This window comes from Oreochromis niloticus, linkage group LG22 (assembly GCF_001858045.2).
Source record: "Oreochromis niloticus isolate F11D_XX linkage group LG22, O_niloticus_UMD_NMBU, whole genome shotgun sequence".
Taxonomy (NCBI): domain Eukaryota; kingdom Metazoa; phylum Chordata; class Actinopteri; order Cichliformes; family Cichlidae; genus Oreochromis; species Oreochromis niloticus.
In genome coordinates this window covers 312,043-325,045 of record NC_031985.2, presented here as the reverse complement: position 1 = coordinate 325,045, position 13,003 = coordinate 312,043, and the positions used below count along the sequence as shown (strand labels likewise).

General features: G+C 41.4%; 1 protein-coding gene across 3 annotated transcripts; it reads left to right on the top strand.

The window, feature by feature from the left end:
- The first annotated feature begins 714 nt into the window (after positions 1-714).
- LOC102076113 (uncharacterized) lies at positions 715-11,760 on the top strand. 3 transcript variants are annotated; one of them, XM_025902576.1, is made up of 12 exons: positions 715-1,015; positions 1,709-1,987; positions 2,765-3,013; positions 5,399-5,509; positions 5,700-5,795; positions 8,146-8,211; positions 8,429-8,449; positions 10,856-10,933; positions 11,039-11,089; positions 11,289-11,357; positions 11,455-11,505; positions 11,623-11,760. In XM_025902576.1, the coding sequence occupies exons 1-12, from the start codon at positions 955-957 to the stop codon at positions 11,676-11,678; spliced, it is 1,188 nt and encodes a 395-aa protein (XP_025758361.1). In that variant the 5' UTR covers positions 715-954; the 3' UTR covers positions 11,679-11,760. The 3 variants fall into 3 exon arrangements, with proteins under 3 accessions (XP_025758361.1, XP_025758362.1, XP_025758363.1); XM_025902577.1 differs by lacking the exon at positions 8,429-8,449 and having other exon boundaries at positions 5,691-5,795; XM_025902578.1 differs by lacking the exons at positions 10,856-10,933; positions 11,039-11,089 and having other exon boundaries at positions 5,691-5,795.
- The last annotated feature ends 1,243 nt before the right edge of the window (positions 11,761-13,003 follow it).

Here is a 13,003-nt window from a genome sequence, read left to right as displayed (position 1 = left end):
TTTCCACCCTCCAGCTGTTTTAAAGCAAACTGAAGTAGGCTTTGTGTTTGAGTGATGCAGCGGTTAGTGCTGTCGCCTCACTGCAGGAAAGGTTTGAATCGGCCTGTGTGTGTCTGTGTGGGTCTCTCTGGTTTCCTCTCACTCACAAACACAAACACATGCATGATGATTATGACTGACTGCAGGTACGGTGACTGTCTGTCTGTGTCTGTGTGTTTGCTGATGGATCAGTGATCTCTGTCTGCTGTTCAGGGTAGATTTACAGTGGCCTGCATTTTGTGTCCAGAGTCACATAGACTGTACATAGATGATGGACATGGCTACTTCTACTGTGATAGGTGTAATCAAGCTACGCTGCAGTCACGTTGACTAAATGCTTGTCAGTCACATGGTAGAGCGTAGCTGCTTTATCACAAATGAAACAAAGTTCAATCTGATACTTGAAGTTTTCTCTGCGTCTTTCTTTTACGAAGCCTGTTGAAGGAATTGTTCTGAATTGGTTCCATATAAACTGAATTGAATTAAAAGTTATTCATAGAAACACTAAAGTTATGTGTAAAGTGTTTACTGGGGTCCCCATACACTTCACAGGAGTCGCCCCCTGTTGGCTGATATAAATAATGCTGTCTTAAACCACATGGGCTTCTTGAAGCTATGCCCATCTTTTATATACAGTCTCTGATTTGGGTCCATGATTATTTAAGGCGCTGGTTTTATCGAGTATCTGTTTCCAATCAACGACAACATAAAAACGTCCCCATTTAAATGTTAACATTGAAACATGTTCATAGACTATAAAGAGCATCTGTTACCTGCTACCCACAAAAAAGTTTGTGTTTGTGGTTGTAAAGCTGCGTGGTTACAAGCAGCAGGAAGAACAGGCGTGTTCACAGAGGCCGAGTTCCTGTTCTCAGATCACACAGGAACTATTCAGACACTTCCCACTGTGTCAGGATGAAGGTGAAGATCTTCTGCTGCCTGTTAGCCTGCACTCTGGGCTCTAATGTCACTGCTGGTGAGACTCTTTCACTTTATTCACATTTACATATTTATAGTTTACATATGAGACTCTCAGATAATAAAAGCTGTGAAGTTCAGTGTGAGACTGTGTGCTTGGATAAAAGTGTGAACGCAGCTCAAAGTGTCCGACGCGTCGTGTCAGACAGTTTTTATCTCACTGACAGTAAATTTGTCATAAAATTATCCATCAGTTATTTTACAGATGAACGAAGTCATTTTGTTTGGACTATAAAAAGTTAGAAAAGACTGAGTGCTTCATACGACAGTTTAACCTCCAATCAGGAAATCAGCGTTTCCTGATTGAAGCTTCGATCATGAAACATCAGTACTAAAACAGCTGAGTGACATGTCGGTGCCGATCCATTTCCAGCCACACATCCTTCAAAGAAGCCCCTTTATTACAGTCTGATCACTGTGGACTTTAAAAACAGAAATCATGCTTCTGCTGTTATTCTGTCAGATATCGGCCTGGTTGGTGATTTTTAGCTCTCTATGTAAATCTTGGATGATTGGCAGCACTGAAATTCTTCCTTCACTGTTCATGTAACAAAGTTTAACTTCATGAAACTTTGGGATCAAATCATTAAGGAATGCTCCAGTTAATGTCAGTCTAGACTTGTAATGTTACGATGTGTCCACAGCATCTAAAGGTTTATGTGATTCTGAAAAACTCTGTTTGTTTTTGCAGGTTTAACCCATGAAGTATTTAAGGAGGGGACACAGGTCAGTCTGCGCTGTCCTCACTCTGTGGAGGGTAAAGTGAGGTGGAGCAGAGAGAGTGGAGGAAACAGAACTGACATACTTACAGCTGATGGAGACGGAAATATAAAACACATCAATGATCCACAGAAACGATACAGTTCACTGGCTGATCGATCTCTGATCATCGTCAGAGCTTCTGTCTCAGACTCTGGCAGATACTTCTGTAACCATGAAGCAGCTGTGGAGCTGACAGTGATCCCATCAGGTAACATCAAACATTTCAACAGTTGACCTGTTTCCTATTTAAAAATCATGCGTCTTCCATAAAAAAATAAAAATTGACTCAAACAAATTCAGTGATAATGAAAAGCTGCATTTCAGACGTGTTTTTAACTTTAGTTCCAGCTTTGTTTTGTCACATGTGCTTCCTGTTACTGTAGATGAGTTTCTATGTAAAATAATAACTGTAGTGTTCTTCATCTGTCCACATCACATACTGCAGTAAGCAGTGAGCAGCTGTGAGCAGCTACATAATAATAAAAGTCTTATCTCTGCTCTCTATAAACTCAAACCACAGTGTATTTGAACTTTAGCTGATCAGACTGAAGCATTTTAGTTTGGGTTTTTGTGCAGTGATCCACTTTATGTTGACGATGTCATTCTGTCTTTGCTTTGACATGAAAAACCTAAAACCCCAGCAGAGATAACCAGTATCACCACCGTGGTTATCGAGTCAGAGCGCAGACTTCCTGCTTCAAGTGCCGACTCACACAGCCTGTAGTAGCTGTGTGCTGCCACCAGGGGGCAGTGCACAAATATACTGTGTGGGTACTCCTGTTGTTGCTGCCTGAGCTCCAGTTTGATGGAAACGGATAAATAGAAATGGATGAAGTGAAACAGTTAAAACACTGAAAGCTGTCGGCTGCAGCCCTCTCTGTGCTCCCTGTCCTCCTCTTTCCTGTTGACATCCACCTTTAAACCAATCAGCACGTGGCCTGTTGGAAAGAATCACTTTAATGATAAATGTTATTAATATTCACAGGAACTAAAATAGTGAGTGTTGCAGAGAGGAGCAGCATCACTCTGAACTGTTCTCATGATGTTGGAGGATCAGCTGTTCCAACATGGAGCAGAGACTCTGGAGAAATAAATGAAGGAAGGATTTCTGTTCCCACTGAGGACAAAACATTAAGTATAAGAGAAGCTGAGCCTGCTGACTCTGGACTGTACTACTGTGATGGAAAACCAGCTGTTTATCTGAATGTGACCAAAGGACAGAGATCTGACAGAGGTGAGACACATGAACCCAAAAATAACACAGAAAGGTTTTTGTAGAGTTTCCAACAAACTTTAATCTAAGAAAATGTTCCTGCTGGATTATTCCTACCATACAGACATGAGAGTGGTGTCAGTGTTTTACCTAAATGTGGACTCACACTGAGCATGGAGGCCGAGTAGTGTCCCCATTAAATTCTGTCTAATTTAATAAAATGCATTCACAGCTTCTATCACAGATGAACTACAAATCTAAAACACAAACAGCAGATGTTTCCATTTAAATTGTGACTAAGAAGCAAATTCTTCATCAGACAAGCTGGAAGTTTTTGATAGAGCAGAAATATCTTAATGACCTTCAGATGTGATGAGATTATTACAAACTACAGCACAAAGATGCTGACTGTGGGCGAGTATCAGTCATTCTAGGACGTTCACAAAGCTCGAGCAGTTATGGACATCACCACAGACATCTTTACTGCTCTTAGATTGAACTTTGAGGAAGTAAATGTAACCTTCTGAAACAACTTGTCCAACAATAAAAAACATTCACACAAACAGACAAAAGAGAAGGTGGTGAACTGTAGGACAACTCACTGACTCCTCCCCTCCTCATTAAAGAAGCTGTGGAGCTGCAGTCAAGTACATGCACACGACTTTTAACCTCAATGGTCATGAGAATTTGCATATTGATGATCAAGGAACTGATTTCACAGCCCATCATTCGGTGGTGCTAGTTTCAGTCATTATGCAAATGTTGTTTGCGTAATACTGTTTATAAGATTGGGGAAACCTGCAGTCAGCTGAGACTGAAGGAGTCACCTGGATGAGTGACGAAACGTTTCTCCCACTGAAAACGTCCAGATGAACAGAGTCAGCTTTTGGAGATTTACTTACCTGGATGACTGAGCATGCATCAAGATGATAACCCCAAGTTGCTCTTTAATGCATCCAGAGTATGAATGCATGTGAATGTTAGAAGCACTTAAATAGAAAGCACAGACAAAAATGTGCGTGTGTGAATGAGGCAAGTTATGTAAAGCGCTTTGAGTGCTCAGAGTAGAAAAGTGCTAAATAAGAACCAGAGCATTAAACATGCTAAAGGACTCTGTCCCTCTGTCCGTCTGTCTAGTTCATATGTCACTTTCTTATGTCGTTTGTAACTCACTGGAACATCTGTGTTTCAAATGGAGCCAAGGCAGTAGGGAATATGAAATTCACATAGGTTCCATATATAATTTGTTCCACACACAAAACAGAATCAAAACCCTGGCCAGAGACAACAAGAATCGAAATAAAATAGCACAGCCAAATAAAATTCCAGTGTAGTCCACTAAAACACTAAAAGTCCCATGAATGGTCCATTAAAGATGTGAACCTGACGGCGTCCTCCAGACTTCATAACCCCACCACCTGTAAGATGGTGACAGATGTACCCTTAGGCCCCCTCCTCCATTCAGAGATGGTCTTTCCCTTTTCACGTAAATGGCCTCCTTGACTCCGCCCTCAAACCAGCGTTCCTCCCTGTCCAGGATGTGTACATCCTCATCATTGAAAGTGTCCACTGGCCTGTAGGTGTAAATAGACTGCAGAGTCCTGGCCTGACGAGGTAGCTCTGCTGTGTTGTAGCCAGAGGTTGTTTGGTTTCCCCGATGTATAAATCCTGGCAATCCTCCTGCACTTAACAGCGTACACTATGTTACTCTGTTTGTGTCGGGGGACCCGATCCTTGGGGTGGACCAGTTTTTGGTGCAGCGTGTTTTGGGGTTTAAAAGCCACACAGACCCGGTGTTTAGAAAAAATGCGTCTCAGCTGCTCCGATACTCCTGACACATATGGGATCACTACAGGTTTTCGCCTGGGCAGCGGTTGTCCTTCTCTCCTGGATCGGCTGGAGCTTTCTTTAGGTGCCTTCCCAGCTTTGACAAAAGTCCAGCTGGGATAACCACATTTACTCAGGGCCTTCTTGATGTGCTGTTCTTCTGCTTCCCTGGCTGCTGTGGCCAAGGGCGAACCCTGATTGGTCACAGTCTTAACTGGCATGCCAACACGTCAACAATATATACAATAAAAGCATGCAATAAAACAAAACATTGTACATTATTAAAAGATTAAAAATGATAAAACACAGCAACTCATGCACAAATGCTTAAAAACACAAAGTTAAAACATGTCAACTTCACCCTGTGACGTTAATCAGCATCAGTCAGACAGCATCCAATCATTGTTTACAAATCACAAAACATTGTGTACAATTCTTCAGTTCAGTTTTTTACTTTTAGTTTTAGATTTTGTTTTTTGTTTTTATGTGGAGTTTGTTTTTAACCAACTCGTATATTTAAAGTTCAATTGTTGATTTTTATTTTTTATGTATCTATATTTTCTTTTTTCTGTACTCAAGATAATATGACAACAACAACAACTACTACTACAAAAACAACAACAACACCAACTACTGCTACAACTCATAAAGCATCAGTAACACCTGCATCACCCACTGAGGCTCCATCAGGTATGATTGCATCAAAGAATCTAAGGAGTGCAGTTTCACAGATTTAACTGTAAACATGTTCATCTCTTCTGGCCTGTAGTATAAATGACATTTAGAGAACACTGATGTGTTTATATATTAAATATTACAGAGTCCATGTATGTGATGCATGATCCATGTTCATCACTCTGACCTTGTCCAGCTTTTTCAGTGCAGAGTTTCCTGATTGGAACTGGTCTTCTTCTTCTCTCCACCCTCATCCTCATCACTGTCTACTTCATTTGGAGATGCAGGTCCAACAGACGAGGTGAGTAAAGTGAAACGTGACCAGAATCTGTGGTTTACATGATTTATTCATTGGTTTAAACACGTTAGTCGGATCATTCTCACATATCTGCTGTGCTCTAGTTTAGCCTCCTTCACTCGGTTCTTTTGAAACATCTGTTAGTGCGATGGTGCCGGTGGGCTGCTGTCTGCCTGTCTTACCTGTCATGTTTGTTGTCATCTCGATCACACTGGCTTTCTTCCAAAATGTTCTTTGATACACTCTTCATCATATATACTCCACCTGTCAGGACAGGTGGAGTAAGTAAGTCCAGTGTGAACTCTTCTTTTACAGAAAGGTCACAGGAGACTTGGTAAACTGGGGGCGTGTCAGTGAGGTTTAAAGACTATGTAGTGACTTCCTTAACAGCTGATCCTCGTTCCTTCTTCGATGGACTGTCTTCAGATCATGTTTGGTTTTATTCAGGAGCTCCTTTAAACCTCTCCACCAGTGGATTCAGGCGCTTGTATCGGACCTCCGTTACCAACGTCTATGGCATTCACGGCAACTTCCCATCATAGTGTTGTCTGCACCAGCTGGGTGGTGCATCCCAGCTGGTCTGCTATTGAATGATGTTTATGGAATCAGCCGGGCTCTGCTTTGTCTTCTGTAACTTAATCAGAAAGAAGAAGCTCGACGTCTGACAGGCAGGTAAACGAGACCATATTTCCCTCGTTATGGCTTCCAGTACGTTTTAGGATCGACTTTTACAGAAAGGCAAGCAGAAGCGATGCCCCCACCACCCCACCCCCAAATATATATGCAAACAAAGGATCCTCCTCCACTATTTAACTGTTTAACAAGATAAATTCAATCAGACTGAAACATACTGCACTCATTCCTGGCTGAAGAATTGTAAAATATTAGTACTGCCACAGTTGAATAAATACCTACTTTATTACCCCCAGAATATAAAGTACATCTTAAATGCTTTATATTCTGTTTAATGTCCTACATTACACACAACAATCAGCAAGGCAAAAGTCCTCTGTTACGATGCTAAATCCCTGAAGCTTGTTTACTTGCTAATGCTAGCTGGTGCAGGTTGTAACTGATCTGAGATCAGTGAAGCTGAGCCAGCAGCAGCCTGCCTCTCATGCTGCTCTCCCATCAGTTAACTGTTAAAGTCACAGCAGTTTAAACACAATGCACAGCTGCAGCCTCTCAGCTCGTCAGCTTCATTCAGTGTTAGCAGGAGACAGACGCCCTCTGAGACACTTTGCTGTGAGTCTGAAATAAGTGCAGCTTTTAGTGACAGTAGCCAACTGTGGCCACAAGATGGCAGTAATGTAAAGGATGGATGTACAAACTGAGGAGCTCTGAGATGAGAGGAGAGAGATCGCTTGGTGTGTTTTTTCATTCATGTCTGTTTTTAGATTTGCCTGTCCTGATGTAACACCACTGTCCTTACACACCTCTGATGCTGGTCGAAGCAGACTGAAGCACAGAGGAGACTGGGCCTTTGCTGTAGTGGTTCTGCACTTTGGAGCAGTCTGCCTCCAACACTCGACACTGTAAAACTTTAAAATGTGACTCAGTTTTGATGCTTTTTGTTTCTTTTTGTTCCTTGTTTTTTTTTCTATTTTCCTGCATCTTTTCAGCTCTGCCTTTATTCCATTCACAGAATTTATTTAATCTCAGAAATTTGAATCTCAGCCTCACTTTTGAGTCATGACCTGTAGATAACTGGTCAGGACACATCACAGTTTAGCGGTGCGCCCTCAGCCTGCTGGATTCCTGGATTGAGTAGTTTTGGATGACTGCCCGTCTGCAGCTGCTCACTTCATGCTCTGTGTGAAACAAGCCGTTCTAACCTCCTGTGAATAAGAGTGTTTTAGAGAAGCCTGGGCTTTTAGCTCACAGGGTTTATCATGAACATCCACCATTGGAACAGCATCGATTACAAGACCAGAAAAAGCTTTTTCAGTCCACATGTACAATTATGAGCAGAGGTGCTACTGTAAATGCTGTATTTGTGACCCTCTGACTGCTGACATCCTTGTGATATGTGTCCTCTTCTGTTTATCAGTCTGTCAAAGTAAAGCATTTGGTCACAGTTTATAATATTGCTGAATTTGCTGCATTCACACTGTGTTTTGGTACTTTTACCAGATAAGATAACAGCAGGTTTATCAAATGGTCCTCTTAAGTATCATTAGCTACAAGATGGTTAATAACTCTGTGTTCAGTAAATTCTGACTCTGTTTAGCAGTAAAAGCTTCAAAAACAGCCACAGTCCAGTTTAACTTCAGTTAAAGTTTCATTTTCACAGCTTGACAGACAGCGTGTTTCATTAATGTTCAAGGAGGAACTGACTCTGATGTGTCTGCAGGGGATGACAAACAGGGCCACGTCTATGATGAGATACCAGCTGGAGCAGAACTTCATGTTGTAAATGGTGAGACGTGAGAGTGAAGCAGCTGTGACAGTTTCATCTGTCAGCATTCATGCAGTGTTACAGTTACACTCAGGGTGATCTGAAATGACTCCATGGTAGCTGCTTGTAGTGTTCAGCAGGTGGTTATTAGTGATTAACAGAGTACAAAAACAGAACGAGAACAAACTGACAAAATTATTTCCTGCTGAGTTTGAATTAATTCCGTTTGTTTTCTCAGGACTACAAACAGAGTGTCCAGGTAAGGTTTCTATGTTGTTTTTGTTTTTTTAAATGGTGTTATGTAGAGAATATTTTAAACAGGAACAAGTCTTTAGATGCTACAGAATCGTCTATGATTTCAAATCAGCAGAAATGAAACCTGCTTCCATTCATATTTTTAACTTACATCTTGTAGTTATTGGACCTTTCTCTTGTAGTCCATTCTGTAATCACGCCTGTGGTACTTGGGTCATTTAAAACTCCTCAGAGAATCCATCTTTGATTCTTTGACTTTTACTGTTAAGCAAACTAAACTCAGAGTTCACAGCATCATTATTTATTCATCAGTAGGGATGAGATTAGAGAATCTGTTCTTGTAGAGGACCGGTTCCCAGAAATCCAGTTCCTGGGAAGTGTTAGTCTGCTTGTCTGTTGATCCCACTTATCATTCCACTATAATCAGCTGATTTCAGTTCCTGTGTGGGAGGAGTAAAGCAACAGTGCAGTCTGGACTTTTAATTCTATTGCACAAAAAGACAAGAGTGCAACACTTAAGTGGAAACTGCATCCAGAACAGAAACAACCACATAATGCTGGTAAAATAACTTTGGCTCTTTGCAAGCATCTGCACAGACAGCATGCTAACGCTAAGCTAGCCAAGAACCCAGAGTGATGTTAAAGCTGAGTGTATGCAGACCCCAGTCCTGCTGCCAGAGCCTGAACTACAACAGGTAACAAGCTGATGAGCAGTCAGGCTGCAGCCTCCATTCCTACCTGCTCGTGTTTCTGAAGTAGAATCACCATGACGACCACTATAAAGTCTGTGCTGGTTTTCAGCTTTGTGCTGTCGGCTTTGTGTTCATAGCTAAATACTATGAGAAAGATCACGTATGTCCTCATTAGGACTGGGATCTGTGTTGCAGTGTGGGGCTGTAGCCTGTCGGTGTGTAGTGCTTAGTGATAGAAGTGACTCTCAAAGTGGAGCCAATTAGAATAAGAGATATCAATAATTGAATCAAAATGGCTAAATTCTTATCAGTTCTCAGGCCTACGCATCACTCTCAGTAGCTGCATTACAATGTAACACACCAGCCAACATTTAGCTTTTCATATCCAGCGAGGAGGCAACCAGACAAAAGTATAATAACCTAAAGAAGGTCATTGGCATATAAAACTATTTTAATTTCCCTGTAAGATGTGACATTATTTAATTTTTCCACTCACAAAAATTTTAGAAATACCCCAGAATCCTTTTTTTAAACTAAGTTAGTAAAACCTACAACCAGACGTCAGCGGTGTCTCAATTTATCCTGGTGAAACAGAGTGAATGTTGAATGATGAATCCTTCACACACATTTTTAGTTTAGCACATTCACCGTTGGTCCTGTTGGACCCTCTGGTGGTCGGCTCTGGGCATCCAGCTGTATATGTGACAGTTTCCCCTCAGAGTGAGATGATGTGCTGAAGCAACATCAGCAGCTACAATAGCGTCTAACTGCTGTGGGTTATGGGATGTTGTTGTAACAGATGGGATGTAATTGTACGCAGTGAGTGGACTGTGTGTAAACTTTAATATATAATCTGGCAACTTGGAAAACTTTAAACATACAGAACATGAGTTTTTTTATTATTCATTATAAACTCTCGGGGCTGCTGGGACACACAAAACAGTACTGCGGTCCTGTTTGCCCTCCAGCCTTATTTTGAACATCTTCAAGTTTAGCCAAAATAGCAAGTCTATGCTAACAGATGGATTAATGAGCGTTTATTTACAGCTGGCTGAAGGGCGCAGCGTAGGGCACCAACATGTGAGCACACCTCTCCTAACCCTGCTGTACAGGCCGATCTGTGCTTCTCCACAGTGACTCTGGCTCTAGACTGTAATGATTTACCTGACATTGGAAAAATACTTGGTCAGCTTTACTGCTATGACACAAGCTTGATGTGACAAATGAATACTACCTCAACTCTTCTGGCCGTACACTGTACATGTCCAAGCCAACGAAGCCGAAGATTTACACGTGGTAGTTCGTTTAAGCTAGCTCGTTCTTCACCTCCCACGGTGACATCATTTACCCTCCAGATGGAAAAGCTAAGCAGCTGTCTGTACTCTGCTTTCATCCTGCAGCAGTGTGACCGACTCGTACTGCTGCCGTGTCACCAAACAGCAGCTCTGAGAGAGACGTCGCCACTTCAAGAGATTTAAACAAAGCTGTCGATGCAGAATATTTTTATAAACATCCTCAAACTTCGTATTTTCACTTTCCCTCCATGGACAGATGATCCAAGTAGTCTTTGGTTGAGGCAGGTGAAAAAAACATTGGTCCTGCTGTACTACCGACTCTGCAGTATAATGTTGCTGGTCGGGGTCATCGTGTCACTGAACACTATGAATATGAACACAAATAAAAAGATGTAAACTCTTACTGAGACTTGTTGTTGACAGGAGGCTCAAACCACAGTGATGCCACATACGACACCATCGCTGAGCTGCCACAGACTGGAAACAACACCAGTAACACCTGTGCTGCACTGAACCTTCACAGTCACAGATTTAACCAAACGTTCTGCTGATACTTCGTCTCCTTCCACCTTCATGCTGCATCTAATCAAAATATTTCATTTACAGATTTTCCACATTCCTTGACTGCTTCCACTTTTCATGCTGGAAATAATAAAGGTAACTTAAATTATTGCTTCTGATTTGGACGTGTACTAAAAGAGCCACACATGAGTTATTTTTGGATAACCCAAAATTATTTTGTGTGATAAAATGTTTGGATCTGGTGTCTTCTAAAGCTGAAAATGTTGATTTGTTGTGTATAAGAGTGGACTGGTACTTGGATCTGATGAAGACTGTTTGATAAACATTTTAACAGGAGGATCAAACCACAGTGATGCCACATACGACACCATCGCTGAGCTGCCACAGACTGGAAACACGAGCGGTAACACCTGTGCTGCCATCACTATTTACAGTCCCATGTAAATGAGAGGTTCTGGTGATAAATTTAAATGTTGTATTAATTTCATTTCCTCCTGCAGATTCTCCGTATTCTGTGATTGGTGCCACGTTTAGTGATGGAAATAAAAAAGGTAATTTTAATGATCAGCACCTCATTTTACATAAACTCATTGTGAACACACCAAACCTGCACAGGTGTGTTTGTTACCCATACAGCCCACTCACCTGATGATGTTTATGATCCACAGGTTCTTCACAGCCCGTCAACAACACGTATTTCTTACTGGAGAAACCCAAAGCATGAAGAAGCGGGCCGGACCAGTTTAGTTTCACCTGAATGCTCTGCTGTCAGGAACAATCTCACTCAGCACAGATGTTTATGGGAACATATAACATGTATATGTAGAGATTATTCTGTATTATTGTAAAAACCTATGTGTGTTACTGTTAGTCATAATACGATCTGAAAACATGAATACACCAGGAACTGTAAAAAAACCAAACAGTCCTGAACGCTGTCATCAGGTGAAATATTGCTCTGACAGATGTTTTTATTCTAAAATGTTTTTTAATATGTGTGTGTACAGATGTGTGTGTACTGATGTGTGTGTACTGATGTGTGAGTACAGATGTGTGAGTACAGATGTGTGTGTACAGATGTGTGTGTACTGATGTGTGTGTACTGATGTGTGAGTACAGATGTGTGAGTACAGATGTGTGTGTACAGATGTGTGAGTACAGATGTGTGTGTACTGATGTGTGTGTACTGTAAAACTGTAAATAAATTCATTTTGAAAATTAAAGCATTAAAAATGTCATTAAATTGTTTTTAGAGCCTGTTTCTACAGTGGGAATTCATCATCAGAGCAACTTTTTTAATTATGTTAAATTACATCAAATGGATGTTTGTATGAGATGTTATTGGTGATTATATGTTTGGGACGTTTACTCAAAGTAATTCTAATAATGCCAACAGAGACTCGGCCTCTTAGAACAGAGATGTCAACGACACTTTTTACCTGGATTAAATAAATAAAAGTTTAATGGTTAAATCATAAGTGTTTGTTTTTCAGAGGGATTTGGAGATATGTAAATATGCAGATATTCATCTTTGAGGTTAGGCTCCTCCAGACGCTCGCCTGAGGCAGGTGGAACCCTTATAAAGTTCAGACATCTTTACACTCTGCTCTGTTCTTCAGCACCAGCACTCCATCGAGATGCCTACGTGAGTGATGTGCTGTTCTGAGGGAGGGGGTGAGCAAGTGCCCCCACCACAGAGAGGAGTCCCGAGTCTCACACTGCGTCACAACAACAGACACAGTAAAGGGAGGAGACACACCCTTCACCCTGCTGATATGTGGCATCTTTACACAGCCTGGGGTCTCACCTGGTGTGATAGACCCCAGCCTCTATGGATCTGGTGCTCTCAGTGAAGAACTGATGAAGAGGATTTTAGCTTCCAGTGCTTCTTCATCAATATCTGAATGAGTGACTGATCAGTGTGATTTCTGACACACTTGGAACCGCACAGCTTTAAAAATACTCACTTCCACTGAACTCAGTGGACTCAGTGCTGTGACGTGTAAATGGCTTCTTGTCATATTATTAATATCCTTTGGTTTCCGTGTG